This window comes from Centrocercus urophasianus, unplaced genomic scaffold (assembly GCF_019232065.1).
Source record: "Centrocercus urophasianus isolate 14NV4802_14NV808 unplaced genomic scaffold, USGS_Curo_1.0 seq_24, whole genome shotgun sequence".
In the NCBI taxonomy this organism is placed as follows: domain Eukaryota; kingdom Metazoa; phylum Chordata; class Aves; order Galliformes; family Phasianidae; genus Centrocercus; species Centrocercus urophasianus.
The window spans coordinates 11,897,064-11,913,662 of NW_024884800.1; the positions used below are offsets into that span (position 1 = coordinate 11,897,064).

At 38.0% G+C, this 16,599-nt stretch overlaps 1 protein-coding gene across 1 annotated transcript; it reads left to right on the top strand.

The window, feature by feature from the left end:
- Positions 1-7,581: 7,581 nt before the first annotated feature.
- LOC122163919 (homeobox protein CDX-4-like) lies at positions 7,582-16,188 on the top strand. Its single transcript, XM_042825495.1, has 3 exons — positions 7,582-8,177; positions 12,965-13,110; positions 15,568-16,188. The coding sequence occupies exons 1-3, from the start codon at positions 7,739-7,741 to the stop codon at positions 15,772-15,774; spliced, it is 792 nt and encodes a 263-aa protein (XP_042681429.1). The 5' UTR covers positions 7,582-7,738; the 3' UTR covers positions 15,775-16,188.
- Positions 16,189-16,599: the final 411 nt, after the last annotated feature.

A 16,599-nucleotide genomic window follows, 5' to 3' on the forward strand; every position in this document is an offset into this window, starting at 1 on the left:
CTTCCTGAGTTGACTACCAATTACACGTCCGTAATCTCTGCCTGCAAAGAGAAAATGTTTGAAGCACTCAGGTAATTTGGGAATTTATACTCCCCTTTGCCAAAAGCTGTTTAGAAGTTTAGGATGCTTATCCTCATGAATTTCCATCGAAGTGTCCTCCTAAATTTCTCCAACACTGTTACAAATAAGACTTAGGAACATTAAGTCATTTTGGCACTACGTTTTGTTTTTTTCTTAATTATAACAAATAGTACTATTAGACCATCAAAATGTAGGTAATGTAAAGTCACTTTGTATATAGAGAACATTAAAATAAATGACGTTTTCAATGATCATTTGCCAATGTGATATTAGCTACTGTAGAAAATGAACATTTCCATGAACATTCTGTTGCTGAATTGCAGCGTCAAGTAGAAAAGCAGGGAGATGTCTAGAAAAAAACAGAGAATGGTAAAACCAGGCTGACTCAGGGAGATGGCAGCACTCTCTCCCTCTCTCTCCGTCTCTTGATTTTACCTAGAATTTCCTGGTTGTAACAAGGACAGCACGAAAGAAGAGTAAACTTAAAAGGGATGCACATCCACATTGTAAAATTCCCACACTTTTCCTTCCATTGTGCTGCTAGCAAGAGTACTTTGAAGCTTTGTGTTGGTAAGATAAGCCAAATTAGATGAAGAAACTCAATTAAATACAATTCAAAGTTCAGCAACAGAAAAACTTCTAGTGCTTTTCACGTATTATGAAAAGCAGAACATGACAAATAGCACTTATGAACAGGAGGGATTTAACATCCACACTGATGAGCACAGCCATCAAACATCGATCTCCCAAGAGAGGAAGAATCCATTGGAAATGCACAGAACAGCCATTCTGCCTACAGAGGGAAACACTGCAGATATTTTACATACAGTTCATAAGCATATTTTAACGTAACTGATACTGAAAGAGTTCAAGAGAAAAGCAATCTCAATTTGGCCAATTAAACAGAATTAGAGTTGTATATCAAAGAAAAATCAGTAAAAACATCCAGATTTAAATTTAGAACTTGTCAGAATACAGAAAGCAGCTTTGTTTTTTGTCATGATATACAATAATTTGATACCTAGTTCTAGTTAAATGCACCAGAACCCCAGGATTTTGCAGTTCAAGTTCATTGTTAGATTTAATCACATTTCCATGACATAGTTGGATTTTGTAATTGATTTTTAAAAATATTTTTAAAACATTCTTAAAAACGAAAAGAAAATAAATCTGAACTCAACTTCTTTCTCTTTAAAATTATTTAAACATCATTCAAAGAGTGAGGGATCCAGCAAAACGACCCGTTTTATCTTGTTTACATGTAGAAGAGTTATTGAGGAAGATAAGTGACTACTTTGAAGATCTGCCTCATTTCTGCCCCAGTTTGCTGAAAGCATGCTTGCTATAGGTTGCTATGTGTTTCCAATCAGAAGTTGTTAAGTACACAAAATAAGGCTGGATTTTATTTGCAGAAGCACATGTTCAAAGGTTAAAATTTATTGCTCCAAAAGCAGTATCTATAAACCAGGGTAATACCTTAGGGATTATTAACCCTCTAGTTATGCCAGTGATCGTTTTACGTGGTTCAATGTTTTGTTTTGTTTTTTAACTTACTAACAATCTATTCAAATAAGTATTTTCCAATGTGCTTTAATCCTTTGAAAAGTTGTTCACCAAAAAAACAGTAAGCTATTTTTCATTAAAAAGCTTGCAACATATTGTTGCATAGCTAAACTAAAAATGAGATGGATCAAATCAGAGGCAAATAACTGGAAGTATTTTGGTCCAACATTTTGAGTCATGAAATACCTCCGAACGCTACTTGCTTCCCCTCCAACGCTGGGCATATCACGCAACCCATCACTTTTAGCACATCTATAAAACTAGGGACACTAAAGCAGAACTGCTGCGAAGATGGATTGGTTGTTAGCAAAGCTCCTAGAAGAAGAAAAGCATACCATGGGCTACATCACAGGAATATCTAAGCCCTTAATCCTAATTGTGATTAAAGCAACAATCAAGGTGTATGCAATTTTCAGAGGAATTCACTAACCTTTAAACCCCATTACCCAGAAAGAAGGGTTTGGCACAAAAAGATCAAGAACATACCTGGCAGGATCTCCTGCAAAAACTTCATGCAACTAAGAAAGCCATACAATTCAAAATGACATTTCCAAACAAAAGAAAAAGAGCCCTTCAGATAGACAAATAGAGTCATTCTAGGTGTTAACACAAAAAACAAGAATCGTGCTTCGTGCACTGAGATGGTGCATCTCTGAACAACTTAGATGGCCTGTCACGTTTTGGAAATGGCCCTGGATGTTATCAGTGGGACTCAAAACTGCGTTGACATCACTATTAAAAAAAAAAAGGCACTGTTTTAATGGTGAAAATGTTTCCCAGCTGTTTTAACAATCAAAGAGCACAAATAACTTTTTTGTACATTTTGTAACAAACCATTCTGTGAAGTATGTCAAAATGGAGAGGCTTAACTTCGATTTATCCTGCATGCTCTTGGTCCTCCAGGGCAGGAGGGACTTGATACACACGACCTCCCATCTGAGAGCAAGGAAGAACAGTTAAATTTCTGTGACAGAAAGGCTGGTCTGCCAGGAACATAAGCCACGTGTATAGCAAGAATTGTAAACAGTAAAAGCGATCAAATCCTTTGTTTCCTCATGAAAAACTAAGACCACACTCAAGGAACACCCAAAGGACTGAATACTGAGCACCAAACAACCCCCATCTAGCTGTATTCCAGTCAGGATGAATTAGTACAGTAAGTGGGAACCCCACACCGCAGGTTTAGGAAGGAAAACGAATCTCAACAGAAGATCTGCTGATCCTTTTTTACAGCTCTGCTAAAAAGGATCAATTTAACCTGCATTTCACATACAGATTCTTTAAGACCTGCTGCACTAAGACTGTTTGCTGAGCAGTTAGACACACTTTTATTACTGTTTGTATTGATTTTGTAACAGATCTTAAATTGTCCCGATTTCAGATCAGAAGACACACTTCCCTAGCACATGCAACACTGGTGCCAATCATACATGACACATGGTGCCACTGCCTTAAGGAAGGGGAAAAATTAACATTAGGAAAAGAAAGCTAAATCACTGTTAGCAGCAGTCAGAAAAACAGCTATAAGGGGCCGAAGGGTAAACATGATCACCATACTCCCAACAATTCACTTTTCAATATCAATGATTTTATAGAAGGATTTGTTAACAAGCAAAATGTAAGAGTATGGAATTCAAAATTGCAGCATTGAGGAAGGCTTCATGGACATTTCTATTTCTACTTGTTGGTACGGAGTGGAACTACCGAAATCTCTCTATTTTCTGCAGCAAGTGAAAGTAACTCAGTTACCATGGCTGATTCAGCTCTCTGAGCTGTACCACACTCATCAGCAAGGAGAAAATTTGTCATGGTCTGGCATCTCATACCCTGAAAATGAGACCTAACTAGACTGTCATATATTAAACCATCCCAATTAAAAAGAGTAAATAACATCTTCAGAATGGTTGTGTTTCTGAAAGCTCCCATAAAAGCAAGATCACTCTCTTCAGTGGTTGTTTTAAAATTTAGAAGCCAAAGCCTTCATTCCTGAATTAATAGACTGTTTTTTCCATCAAAACTGACCTCAGCTGACAGCACGCTCTGTACTGACTGTCCTTTCCCTCAGATTTATACAGCTATTAAAGTTATGAAGATTGAGTGTGCATTTAAAGCCTGGTTTGAATAAAGGGTAACATCTCTGGAATATTACATTAAATCCATCATTAATATGATAGCTCCCTAGCTAACTCCTTAGCCAGCCATTCCACTGAAACTGTAGGCATGCAGTTATAAAGGTGCCAGCAAGAAGTATTCCCAAGCCCTACATTATTGATGTGTTACTGGAGCAATTCCCTGGAGGCAAGGAAACAAACATCTGTTCCCAGCACCTTAGCTGGGATGAGACATACTGAGCTTGTATACTTTCTTCTCCTCAGAAACGTTACCCCAGAAAGTAGATTGCATACAATTTTCAAGTGTCAGGAATATATTTCTTATCTTTATACAAAAAGGAGAGTGACTTTGTGAGGAAGCATTCACAATATGCTTATCAAAACAATCACAGGTATAAACACCTTTCATTCACACATTGTACAGGCCAATTTTAATCTACCAGTACTGCTGAAATTGCAGCTATAACACTTGCCATTAAAACACCATACCCACATACTTGTGGTTACGCTGTTACTGCTGGCGTTGGAAATGCTCTTTAGAGCAGCACCCATACTGCGGTACACCGACACTGCCTGCGAAAATAAAACCTGCATGGTTCCAATGGCTGTCACTACGTTTGTTGCTGTGACTCCATTTTCATCAACTACTTATTAGAAAACTAGACAATTTTCTTCCCCAAAGAGTAAATGTACATAAAACACGAGGGCTGCTCCAAAAGTAATGCCTCCTATTTTTATTATGTTGGTCCATGATGTCAGAGGCGCACATTGATGGTGCAGCAGTACAGGTTGAACCTTCCTACCAATATTCCTTTACGTGTTGTTGCTATGTGGCAGATGGCAGCAGAGAGGCAGCCTGACACAGTGGCATCTAACACAGAAGTGCATATGAAACAAAAGGGTAGATGTGAATTCCTCCATGTGGAAAAAATTTTACTCACTGACATTCATCAGAGCTTGCTAAGCGTTTATGGAAGCCAAGCAGTGGATGTGAGCACAGCGAGGCAGTGGGTGATGCATTTCAGCAGTGGATGGCCAGGCAAGTTTTTACAAACACAGCATGCAGGCTCTAGTTTATTGCTGGTGAAAATGCATTGGTAATGGAGGTGACTATGAAAAAAAAAAATAGGGGTTTGTATCTGAGAATTTGCTCTATCAAATAGTATTATCGCACACTTTGTAGCTGTTGTAGTTTCCATGGAAACAAATAGGAGACATTGCTTTCAGAGCTACCTAAGTATATTTAATTTTACACACAAGCCACTTCATTCCAACCAAGAGCTCAGGCAATTCCCCGTGGCTAAATTAGACATAATATTTTGATGGTTGGAGTAAAATGAAAAATGGTCACCTTGGAGCTCAGTTCTCACTCCGGCCACCAGGGTCTCTGAAGCATGCCAGCAGTCTTGCTGCCAGTACCTTACCAACGATTCTTATTCTGCCTTTTATTGCCCACTGCTGAAAACTGTATAAATATAAGCTTCTGTATGGGTGGGACTCCCAGCCCACTGCCTCAGATCAGCTTCCCCTTTCTTATCATCCCAGAAAGGCAAAGAGTGACCATGGTGACACGACAGTTCCACAACCACTTGGAACAACCATAAGTAGCACACTCACCCTTGCTTTCTCACCAACAACTCACTGCTGCTCCATCACAGTGCAAACATGGACAGGGAAAAGGGTTTCTGTCACTGCTACACTGAAGCTGATGCAGCTCTGTGGCTCTGAAGCTAATAGTAGGGTGGATTTGAGCAGAATGGCACATGGGTGGCTGAGAAATTACTCTTGGGAAGGCAGGCTTTGATTAACAGTCAATTAGCTCTCAAAACCCACCAAGTCCAAAATTATGGTATCCTTAAAATACTAGACTGTGAAAAGATGAGGTTCCTTTCTAATGATCCACACAGTTCTTTGATACGAAATGGGAGACATAAGAGCCAGGCTGTGGGAGATGATGTGAATGCTACCATTTTAGTTATCTTATTCTCACTCTGGTGTTAAAAAATCTGCAGTCTTACCCAGCAATCTTATCCTTCTATGTAAATCTTTTTAAACAAAATGCCTTATTCAAAGCTTACTATTGTCAACCGATATCAAATCAGTACAGCAATTCGTGATCAGTGTATCTTGATCTAATTACTTTCTGGAAAGAATCGAAATAGATCTAAAGAAATTTCAGATAATGGAACAGGCAAAACAAGAAAGGGAAAGGAGGAGCATAAACAAAAGATAAAAGAAGAACAAGGAATGAAGGATAAGGTTCTGAGATACAAAAAATAGGATCAAGTGATAGCAAAATTGTGGTGGTATGAGGAGAAGCATAAACAAAGGAAGACAGTTAAAAATTAAGCTGTTAGTATGTACACGTATTGTATATAATAGCATCAGTATTTTGTTCAAACTGAGCCATGCTCACTGAGGCCACACGTATTCTTTTGCTTTTACTTTTATTTTTTAAATAAGGAGCATATCAATTACAGGGCTCTAACTTCCTCCATGTCCTATCCCAACATTCCTCAGCATTATCTCATGGATCAAGAAATAAATGCATAAATATATTAAAAAAAAAAACACCTTAAAGACCACAGCATTTATTAATTAAATGTCTTTTCTTAAAAAAAAAAATAAAATAAAAATCCTTCCTCTCTAAGTTCATAGAATCTGTTGGTACTGAAATTAGAAGAGATGTGCGAGTATAAGCAGCACCAAAATTCAAAGGCTGCTGAATGAAGATCCACAACTTCATAAATGGAAATGAGTCATTACAATTTGCACCTCTTTTGCAAATGTATCCCTGACAAATAGCTCATAGCAAGTAAATTAATCCACAATAAAAATCTGATATCAAAGGCACTCTACAAATTGTAACGAGGCAATTCTAAAGTCATAAAGAGTGGCCTATTTCTCCCACATTAATACCTAATACTAACATACAACAACAAATTTGGAATCATTCCTCTTTGTGAAAAAGCTCACCTGCACAGTACCAAGTGCCAAGCACCCAGCAGACGCTCAGCAGGGCAGTTCTGACCTCTGCCAGAGGATGCAGCCACTTCATGCCACCGTTCCAGCTGCCACCACTGAACAAACTACACACGAGTTTCAGAGGAAGGCCTTTCAGATACATAAGAGTTGTCATCAACTCGAATCAGAAGCCAACAATATTGCCAGGCCTAATAAAAAACTTTATTCGTGGTGTTTTTTTTGTCATTTTCTTTACATATCTGCTACTGTCTTTGTTATAGTTTTGGCTTATTGTCTACTTCTTAAAATTTATCAGTATGCAGCAGCCGAGAGATTTCTTTAAACCACCACATACGGGGAGAGCATGAACGTACTTGTGGCAGAGAGAGTTTTAATTACTCCTATGCTGGCAAAACTTACAAACATCAATAACAAGTGGGAAATTTTTGAGACAGTTATTAGTGAAATTGACTGCATCCATTAATAAGAGAATTCAGAATGAGCATCTGAGAAATTAAGAGAGTAATAGATTTACTTATTGATTGACAACATGTGACAAAAAATATATATTCCAGAAAAGAATCATTTAAACTATAATAACAGTGTATGGTATTTAGACAATTTTCTTTTCAAAAAGGTCTATTTACTACGTTCCAAATACGAGTAAGAGTTGCATCACATTACAGGAGTGGAATCACTGTCGAATATCAGTGAAGGGTAATGGCATAGATAAAAGTTTTCTAAAAGAGAAAGCACCAGAACTAGCAGCAAGGTGGGGTTGGTCAGCCCTTCATTTGAATGTAAATGTAATTATGAGGCTGGCAGTTTGGCTGACGTCAGACAAGATCTTGGTAAACCATTACCACCAGCACCTGGTAACACAGTTGATAATAAAAGAGGATGAAGTAGAAGATTCCAAGCAGTTTAGCACTATTAGCAAAAATCAAGATTATTTTTAAGCAGCAAAAGAAAATACAGAAGAGCAAGATGTTGTGACAACACATTTACATTCTGCAAGCATGTACGTGAGCTCTCTCCTGGATAAAGAGACCAGCATGTATCCAGGACCCGCAAGGTGCAGCAACAACAACCTGCCAGTGCAGAACTTTGTGCCCGCTCCCCCCTACTCAGACTACATGGGGTACCACCACGTGCCAGCTCCAGACGGCCACGGACAGCCCGCGGGAGCCTGGGGACCCCACTACGGCCCCCAGAGGGAGGACTGGAACGCTTACGGCCCGTGCCCGGGGCCCTCCGGCACGGCTGCTGCCGCGCAGCTCAGCGCCTCGTCTCCTGGGCAGGGCTCCTACAGCCCAGCTGAGTACAGCTCCCTGCATCCCGCCGCAGCCGGGGGGTTACCTCCTGCAGGTACCGGTGGCACACAGCAGGGCTCCCCCACCAGCCAAAGGCACAGCTCTTACGAATGGATGAGGAAAACGGTGCAAGCTAACACTACTGGTAAGCGCATACTAAACTTTCCACCTCAAAAAGAACTTTTCTGCTATCACTGATCTTAGAAATAATTAACTTTACTTAAAGCACATATGTCGGTGGTCACCCATGACATTTATTTAACCTACTACTGCTTAATGCAGTTTTAACTAAATTTGCACTAGTTTCACTTTCACCCCATAAAGGTTTTATATGATTACAGTAGAATGGCTGTTGTGTTTACACATCGCTACATCTAACTCATGCCTACATCTAACTCACGCCTGAGTATCTTTGTTCTAACAAATACAAAGCATTATAGATGAAAACTGACACCTGAAAACATTGCTTTTAGCGGTTATGTGCAAAACCACCGCATAATCATTTTGTGCCACAAGGTAAAGATCAATATACCAAGCTGGCTGATCTTAAACCTTTGCAGACTTTTAAAACTTTAAAAGAAAATTATGTGATAATGCAATTTTCATCTGTTGATCCTGTGATATTTATCAGATGAGAAGAAATATCCCTAGACAAGTAATCTGACTCAAATACTCAGCGCAGTCTATTTTCTTTGCACACCACATTATCTCTACCAAAGCTTTTGCTTCATTCACTTTCAAATCAAAATCCTGCAGCTTGTTACTATTAGACAACTAAATTCATTCTCTTCCAAGTGTCATTCCTTGATGTGCCCGTTTCAGTCACAGGCCACGTGCCAGAGGAACTTTTCTGTGTATATTCCCAAGGTGTAAATAGTGAGTAGCAAGGTTTGTTAAATCCATTGTTAAGGTTAAAAGTTGTAAGTGCGTGTCAGAGAGCATCAAAGAAAACACTCTAAGGAAGTAACTGCAATGACAATTGGAGCAGTTCTAGAAGACAGAAAATCAGCAGTGCCACTTGAGAAACAATCTTTCCACTCAAGAGTAAAATTAGTCTAATAATTGTTTCTCAGTTATAAAGTAGATATGTGCTGTTTCCTCCTTGCTACCAAGTATAAAATGCCTAGAGGACATTAAGGTATCGCAATCTGTAATTTCCACTGGAAGCCTTCACGAAGGTCTTCAAAGCCAGGCAGATTTCAAGTCTATCCCCCCCAACTACGTATCCTCGTGTAAATCCGCAGTAACTTCATTAACATTATTGGAGTTTTCCAGGTGTAAAAGTGATGCAAGAGCTAAGGTAGACCAGAAGCAAGTGAGACAGTTGCAACACCAACAAGCCAGTCCCTTCTGCCCTGTCACTAAAGTTTAAACCTGCTAGGGTTTTTTTTAAATTAAAACACACAAAATCTAAACCTTAGCTTTACACCTAATGCACAGACAAGGAAGACACTGCAAAGTTTCACCCATGCTCAATTTCATGAAATGCATACAAAACTCAGGAAAGCTGTTATGTGTTTCAATCCATCCCTAGTCTGAAAAGCACAGTTTACACCCATGCTGACATACTTCATGAACAACACTGGACAGGTGAACTGGGGGCTGTGCATAGAGAAATGTCCTGAGGCTTTACAGTCCGGGAGCCCAGTCCTTTGAAGTGTTACAAACAGCTCAAGACTTCACTGAATTTGACTGAAGACAGCAAACCTGCTTAATGCAAAGGGTTTGGGAAAGTAAAACACAAACGTGGCTATTTTGCAAAACAAGGAACGTACCAAATTACATTTGGCTCTTCAGCAGTGCTTTTATTACAATGTTAAAGTATAAAAAGTGGAAAAAATTGGCACCAGAAATTTCATGAAATTAAATTCCAATATAATTGCAAAAATAAAATTATGCAAGTAACTACATATTAACTTGTCAACCCCTCCTCTAGAACATAAAACCTTGATGCCACTAACCACTCTTTGAAGCAGACTTGCTCACGACTGGCTCCTCCCCTTCAATCTTACTGCTGACCAATATTGCTCTTTTTCTAAAATTTCAGGATTATTTAGCCCTGAGTTTTACAAATCTTTATATACATACCTATATCCTCAGCATCACTTACAGTGCACAGTCACACAAATTCACGTGAGCAGCATGGAACAAAGAAATCCAAGCACACCTAATTAAATGAGGGAACCTACTAAAATGCTAACGCTGGGAACTATTTCAAGAAACAGAATGTTAATTGGATTCTTTCCCTCTATTTACTCTGACTCAACGTATTTGGCATTTTATACAAAAAAATCAGGAAGGCTGAAGCAAAAAATTATCGGAGCAAGAAAACCCGTAGGGTGCAGCAGCACCACAAAGACAGCAGTGCTGCGTGCTTACAACAGTTCAAATCTGGTTTGAAATTTTACTGTTAATGTATCTTCTAAGTAGAAAACCGTAACTGCATGTTCAGAAGAAATATTTTTCTTAAACATACAGACATTGCAAATGCATTTATCAACAAGAAAGAGAAAGTTTAAAAAACAAACATTCAAAGCAGACGTGGTAAAGGTATCTTCACATACAGGCTCCAAAACTGAGAAGAAGCACGCTTTCAGTGTGTCCTAACAACTGCAATTATGCAAAACTAAAACTTTAGACTAAATCATATCTAAACCCTGTAAGCTCATGTGTAAAATGTGCAATTCTATGAGAACAAATCTTCAAGGCATGAAACTTACTAAAGAGACCATGTCTAAACAAAGGTCAAGAACTTTAAATCTTTACATTTATATGAAATTTCAGCTGGGAATGATTCTTCTCAGAAAAAGAATGACTTCAAGGGAACCACGGAAAAGGACAGGAGTTTATTTTATATTTTGCAAGACCAGCTTCAGGTTGCTCAGTGTTTTCTGTTTGTTTGTTTTTGTTTATTAAAGTACACTCAATACTTTTATGTCATAACAAGCACTGACGTCCAAATAATTCAGATTACATCACAGCAGTAGCACAGTTAGCAAAACAGAAAAGCAAAACGGCCAAGTCTCAGCTCTAACACTAATTTATTTTACTTTGTAAACTAGTCAGGACATCTATTTTCCACTGGGCTACGTTGTCTTTGGTTTTGAGGCCTATCTGTCATATTGAGGCAACAGACCCTCTCAACACTTCTCTTTGCTTTGATATGCAGCCTTGTCTCTTCCTTCTCCCTTTTTTCTTCAGGAGTTATATTGCCGGAAAGGGTGATGATTTTCACAGCAAATAAAGAGGCCTTCTCCTAGCTTTATTGTCTTCAGAAGAAATGCTCTGTGAATTTTATGACCAAGGGGAATGGGCGAAAACTGCTCCTTTTCTCCACCCCTTCAAATCATGGCTATATTTGCTGATTATATTGAATCCGGAATAACCCTGTTGAATTTTAACTCCTTTTCAAAGATTGCCTTCTAAGCCTTTAGTTTACAAGGAATCTGAATATCTATACTCTTGTTAGCATTATAACTATCATCTAGAGCAAATATTTCAAAGCCAAGAAATTGTAGCTTCTAAAAAAGTAAACTTCAACTTAATGAATGATTTCACCCTGCAAAATTAAGAAGGAAAATCCTGCAAGCTAGAAATCAGAGCGGCACAGAAGTTAGGAAAACACCCTTCATTTTCTGTATTTCAAAATGTCTTAACCTATGTTTCCTTCATATAAAAATATCTCAGTGTATGTACGATTGCCCTGAAGAGAGCTGAAGAAAAAAATAATCGATTTATTTCTGTCCTTTTTTCTTCTGCTAAGATGAAAGAGTCTGACATTTGTTTAGGGCTTGTAAATTCCAAACCAATTGGCTTGTGTTTCTGAATGTAAAAGCAGTTCTTGATAAGATCTCCTTGTCGCTCTTTTGTGTGGCGTGTGCTTCATCTTAACACCTCAGTGGATTTTAGAGAACCACTTTAAAGGAGCCTTTGTCTTACAGTTTGTCCCAGAAAACTCACATCAAAAAAGCAGAAACCTGGGAAGATGAAAAAGAACAACTACCTACTTGGCTGTTAAAAGGGAAAGAGGGAAGAAAATCAGTTGAAAAGTGATCTCTGTGTTAATACTAGACAAACAATTGTCTTAAAAAGTGTAAGAAATGAAAAATACCTTCTAAACTTCTGCTAAACTTTTCTCTTAACACTATTCATCCAATCAAAAGAAAAGCACGTTACAAGCTTTTTATTGTCTAGACTTATAAGTTGTCAAGGGCACTCTGTTTCAGATGGAAACTCAGCACACCGAGTAACCCCCGCAGAGCAGTACAGGCACTCAGCGTCTTGCAAGATTGCACCTTACTGGAAAAAAAAAAAAAAAAAAAAATCACATTATTATTGAACTTCTAAGTATAACGAAATGGATGGGGGACACACTTCTAGTGGATGTTTCTTTGCGTCACAGAAGTGAGCTATAAAAGCCCAGATAAAAAGTTAGGACGTGGCACAAATAAACAAATTGTGACTGAGAGTCAGTCTTGAAATTCTGTGATATTTATGTCTACGTAGATTGAAACAGAGGTCACTTCCACGAACAACGACATGAAATCTGGAAGTCAAATATATCCAGTATCAACTAAGGTACTGCTATGAATTTAAGATGCTTCAGGACTTTTTTTTTTTTTTTTTTTTTTTTTTTTTTTTGCATAAGAACTTTATATTTAAATGTATGTTTACAGGGAGAGAGAGAGAGATAGGGAAAGAGAAAGAGGTTAAAAGGTAACCAATGTGCTCCCAGAACATCTAGGAAAAAAATACTTATTTACTATGCATCCCATATTCCTTCTCTGTAAGAAAGAAAATTACCTCAGAAAACAGTCTTATGCAAGTACTCTGTAGTTTTAGTAACTGTCTGTAAATTGTTTGAAAGGTGTGAAAGAAAGATGCTACAGAAAATCAACTGGAATGAATGAATAACATTTCTTTCTCAAACAGGTAAAACAAGAACAAAAGAGAAGTACCGGGTTGTTTACACAGACCATCAGCGACTAGAATTGGAGAAGGAATTTCACTGCAACAGATACATTACAATAAGGAGAAAGTCAGAACTTGCAGCAAACCTTGGACTATCTGAAAGACAGGTACCAGAGACTAACCACCGCCTGCACCCCTTCACCAGACACGGCTGCTGTCAGAAGATACAAACAGCATTCTTGTTCTGTGTGCAAAAGTAGCGCCAGGGCAACCATGATAGTTTGCGAGTGTATCAGCACGCAGTGAATACACCACACAGTTACAGATAACACATAGGGTAATTTGACTGAAACCTCTGCAGTTACAGGTAACTAAGCATTAGGAGTTCATCTGTAATAGAAGTATTGAAAAGTAGTTATTTTTACTTGCAAAATAGCTTTCGAGGCAGCTAGGAATTAAAACAGTTTGGCTTAACATTCTCTTAGCTAAGTCCTCATTACTTATGACATGCTCCATTTTATTTTGGCAGCTTTTACAGGTGATTTTCAAATCAGGATTTCATTTGGCTGTCATATTCACAGGTCTACAAACACACAGTAAGTTTTAGGCTATGAAATTCGGTGCCAAATTTTTATACCTGTTACATGCAATAGACTATCTTCTCCTTACATTTTCAAGTGCATACTTAGATCAATTGCTTACTCGGAAAGCACCTCCGCATTCCAGTTAAGTACCTAATTAAGCACTGTCCTGAAAAAAGACAGCCTCCTGAGCTATCCTAGTTGTGTTCATGCAAAGGTCAGAGGAATTCAGAAGAGTTTACTAAAATCACTGTGTTGGAGAGCACATTTATGAAATGCCTGCAAGTGTAGCAACTGTTGCATTCAGTCCTCCTTATGTAACAATTTCAGTGTTCTGCTACAGTTGGAAGATAAGGGAAGATTGGTGGTACTGAATAAAGCATCTCAAACCTTAGCAACCAGACACTGCCCCCAGGTAAATTTAAGTAAGAGACCTTTCTTTTTAGAATTTTACAAACTATTATATACACACTCAATCCTTTAAAATATCCTCCTTTTTTGCATCAGTCTGTGCAAGGACATGGAACAGAGAGGGATCATTGAGGCTGGAAAGTGTAAGGATGAGTAGGCAAGTAATAGGATTTTAGGCTCAAGCACTAGGTTTTTAGAGTCATCTCATAGTGCAGCGATGTTCAATCTCAAAAACCAAACAGCACACAGACTAGACTCCACAGACTGCAAGTCACATTGGATATTAGGAAAAAGTTCTACATTGAGAGAATGGTTGGGTACTCACAGCATGGGGCAGCAGTCACAGCACCAATAAGCCATAGGACAACGATCACAAGCATTGTTTAAGTTTTAGGTAGCCCTGCGTGAAGCTGGGAGTTGTACTCAGTGATCATCGTGAGTCCCTTCCAACTCGGGATATTCTGTGGCTCACTAAGCAGCTCTGGGAAGTAACTACAAAAACAGTTCCATCACCAGAGAACTTCCGTTTGTTACACACTAGGATGTAGCTCAATTGGACAATTTTCTGAGAACTGCAGTTATAGAAAACTCAACCCTCCTGTTCTATTGCTACAAGCATGTTACAAATGTTCTAATGATTGAGAACAAAGACATACCTGGAGTAACCGCAGCGTAAAACCAGCAGTTAGTTTTATCTAACTGTTGCTCTTAATGCCATCCAATTGTTGATTGGTAAATTTTCTTCAGGTAAGACGTAATCAAAACATGACCTATTTCTATCAGCTGCTGACACAGCTAAGTGTTTCTCACTGTCATTACCTGTAAGGCAATAATGAAATAACTACTTGGAAAATAACTGATTACCTACAGCAAAGGTAGAACTTTCTATGCAGCATTGCATTCACTGTATCTTAAAGGATGTAACAAAAACAGTGAAGTCAGAACAGGAAATTAACATTAAGGAAAACAAATCAAATTTTCTGTTCATTTACACCCTCACAGAAGGAAAAAAAGAAAAAAAGAAAAAAAAAAAGCTAAAATTGGGTTTCACATAGGTATGAGTCTTTCAGTACAAACAATCAGTTTGAAACTCATCATCCTCAAGTAGCACTGACATAACTGTACACAGGACATACCACAGAACCAGATGCCTATTCAAAAAATTATAAACAAAAGAATATGCATCCATACACAAATCACAACAGAAGGAAGAAGAAGCACTCTCACTATTTAGGTTTGAATTAATCTTTACCAGAGATGAAGAAGAAACCTTAGAAAGTATTTTCTAATTGAATCTTCCTTTAAGTATGGCACACACGACTGTCCAAGTTTAGATGATGAACAAGGTGGATGCTGAGTATAAGCAAGAAATTTGTATCCTATGTTCCTAAATAAGACACAGCAAGGTCACTTTATACCACATCTAAGAACAGCAAATAATTTCCTATTGATTACAATGCAGACAGTGAATACAGAGTAACTTCAATATTTTCCACAGCACAAGTCCAGCATGGGTTTTTGGGAGTTGAACTGGGGGTGTTCGTTTGTTTTGCTCACATTTATTTTTTTCATTGCTACAGTTGCTGTAAAAAGTTTGACTACTTTAAACTAATCAGACTTATAACATTGCAGGTAAAAATCTGGTTCCAGAATCGCCGAGCCAAAGAAAGAAAAATAATCAAGAAGAAAATCTCTCAATTTGATGGCAGTGGGGGCTCAGCTCAGAGTGACTCCAGTTCACTCAGCCCAAATGAAATAACAAGTTCCCTGTTCCCACCACCACACGGAATAAATGTATTACAGTCTACTGACATCCATCAGGTCATAGTTTCAGAATGAACAGTGAGGGAAAAAGAAAAAAAGAAGCTTGTTTTGTTTTTTAACTCCCTGTCTTGAAAACTCAGCTTTGCAAAGGACCACTCTTCTGTAACTACCTTCAGAATACTCATTTACACAGAGGACCTGGGACTATTATAAAAATATTTCAATTAAAGAAATCTCAGGGAGCTCGTGTTGCTGCTAATACTCATCACTCACAATCTTTGGAATAGGAGATAATTTACTTCAGATACCGAAGCAGAAGAAGATACTACTGGAGATTCAAGTAAACATAACTCGTCTGCTCACGTATTGTCAGTGAAAATTGTCAGTGAATTGATTATAGAGTAATATAGCATAAAACGTTATGATGCTGGATGTATTTACTTTGTTACATTTTATATAATTAAACAGTAGATTTTATAAGTATTCACACTTAACGTGTACTGAAAATTAAGCCGTTTTTTGAAAACAACTTTTTAAACACTTAAACACTCAAGAAACATAATGTTACACTTGGTGACACATCGCACCCAACAAAACGAGTGATCTTCGTACTCTATGAAGCTCCATCCAAGCGAGCCGATCTCCTAAACAACAGATACATAATATCACACCAACCTGCTAAAATTTGTTCACTTGTAAGAAATGCAACAAACTGTGATGCACATTAATAAATTCCAAGTAGTTTGGAAGATGTAAATATTACTTGTACTTCCACCTTCTATGAAGGCATGTAATACCATTGAAAAGTTAAAGGACAAACGTAATGGAAATAGAACTGTTATTACTGTCACACTACCAAAAATTAATAGCTTGATTAATGTCTCTACAGCTTTCTCAAAC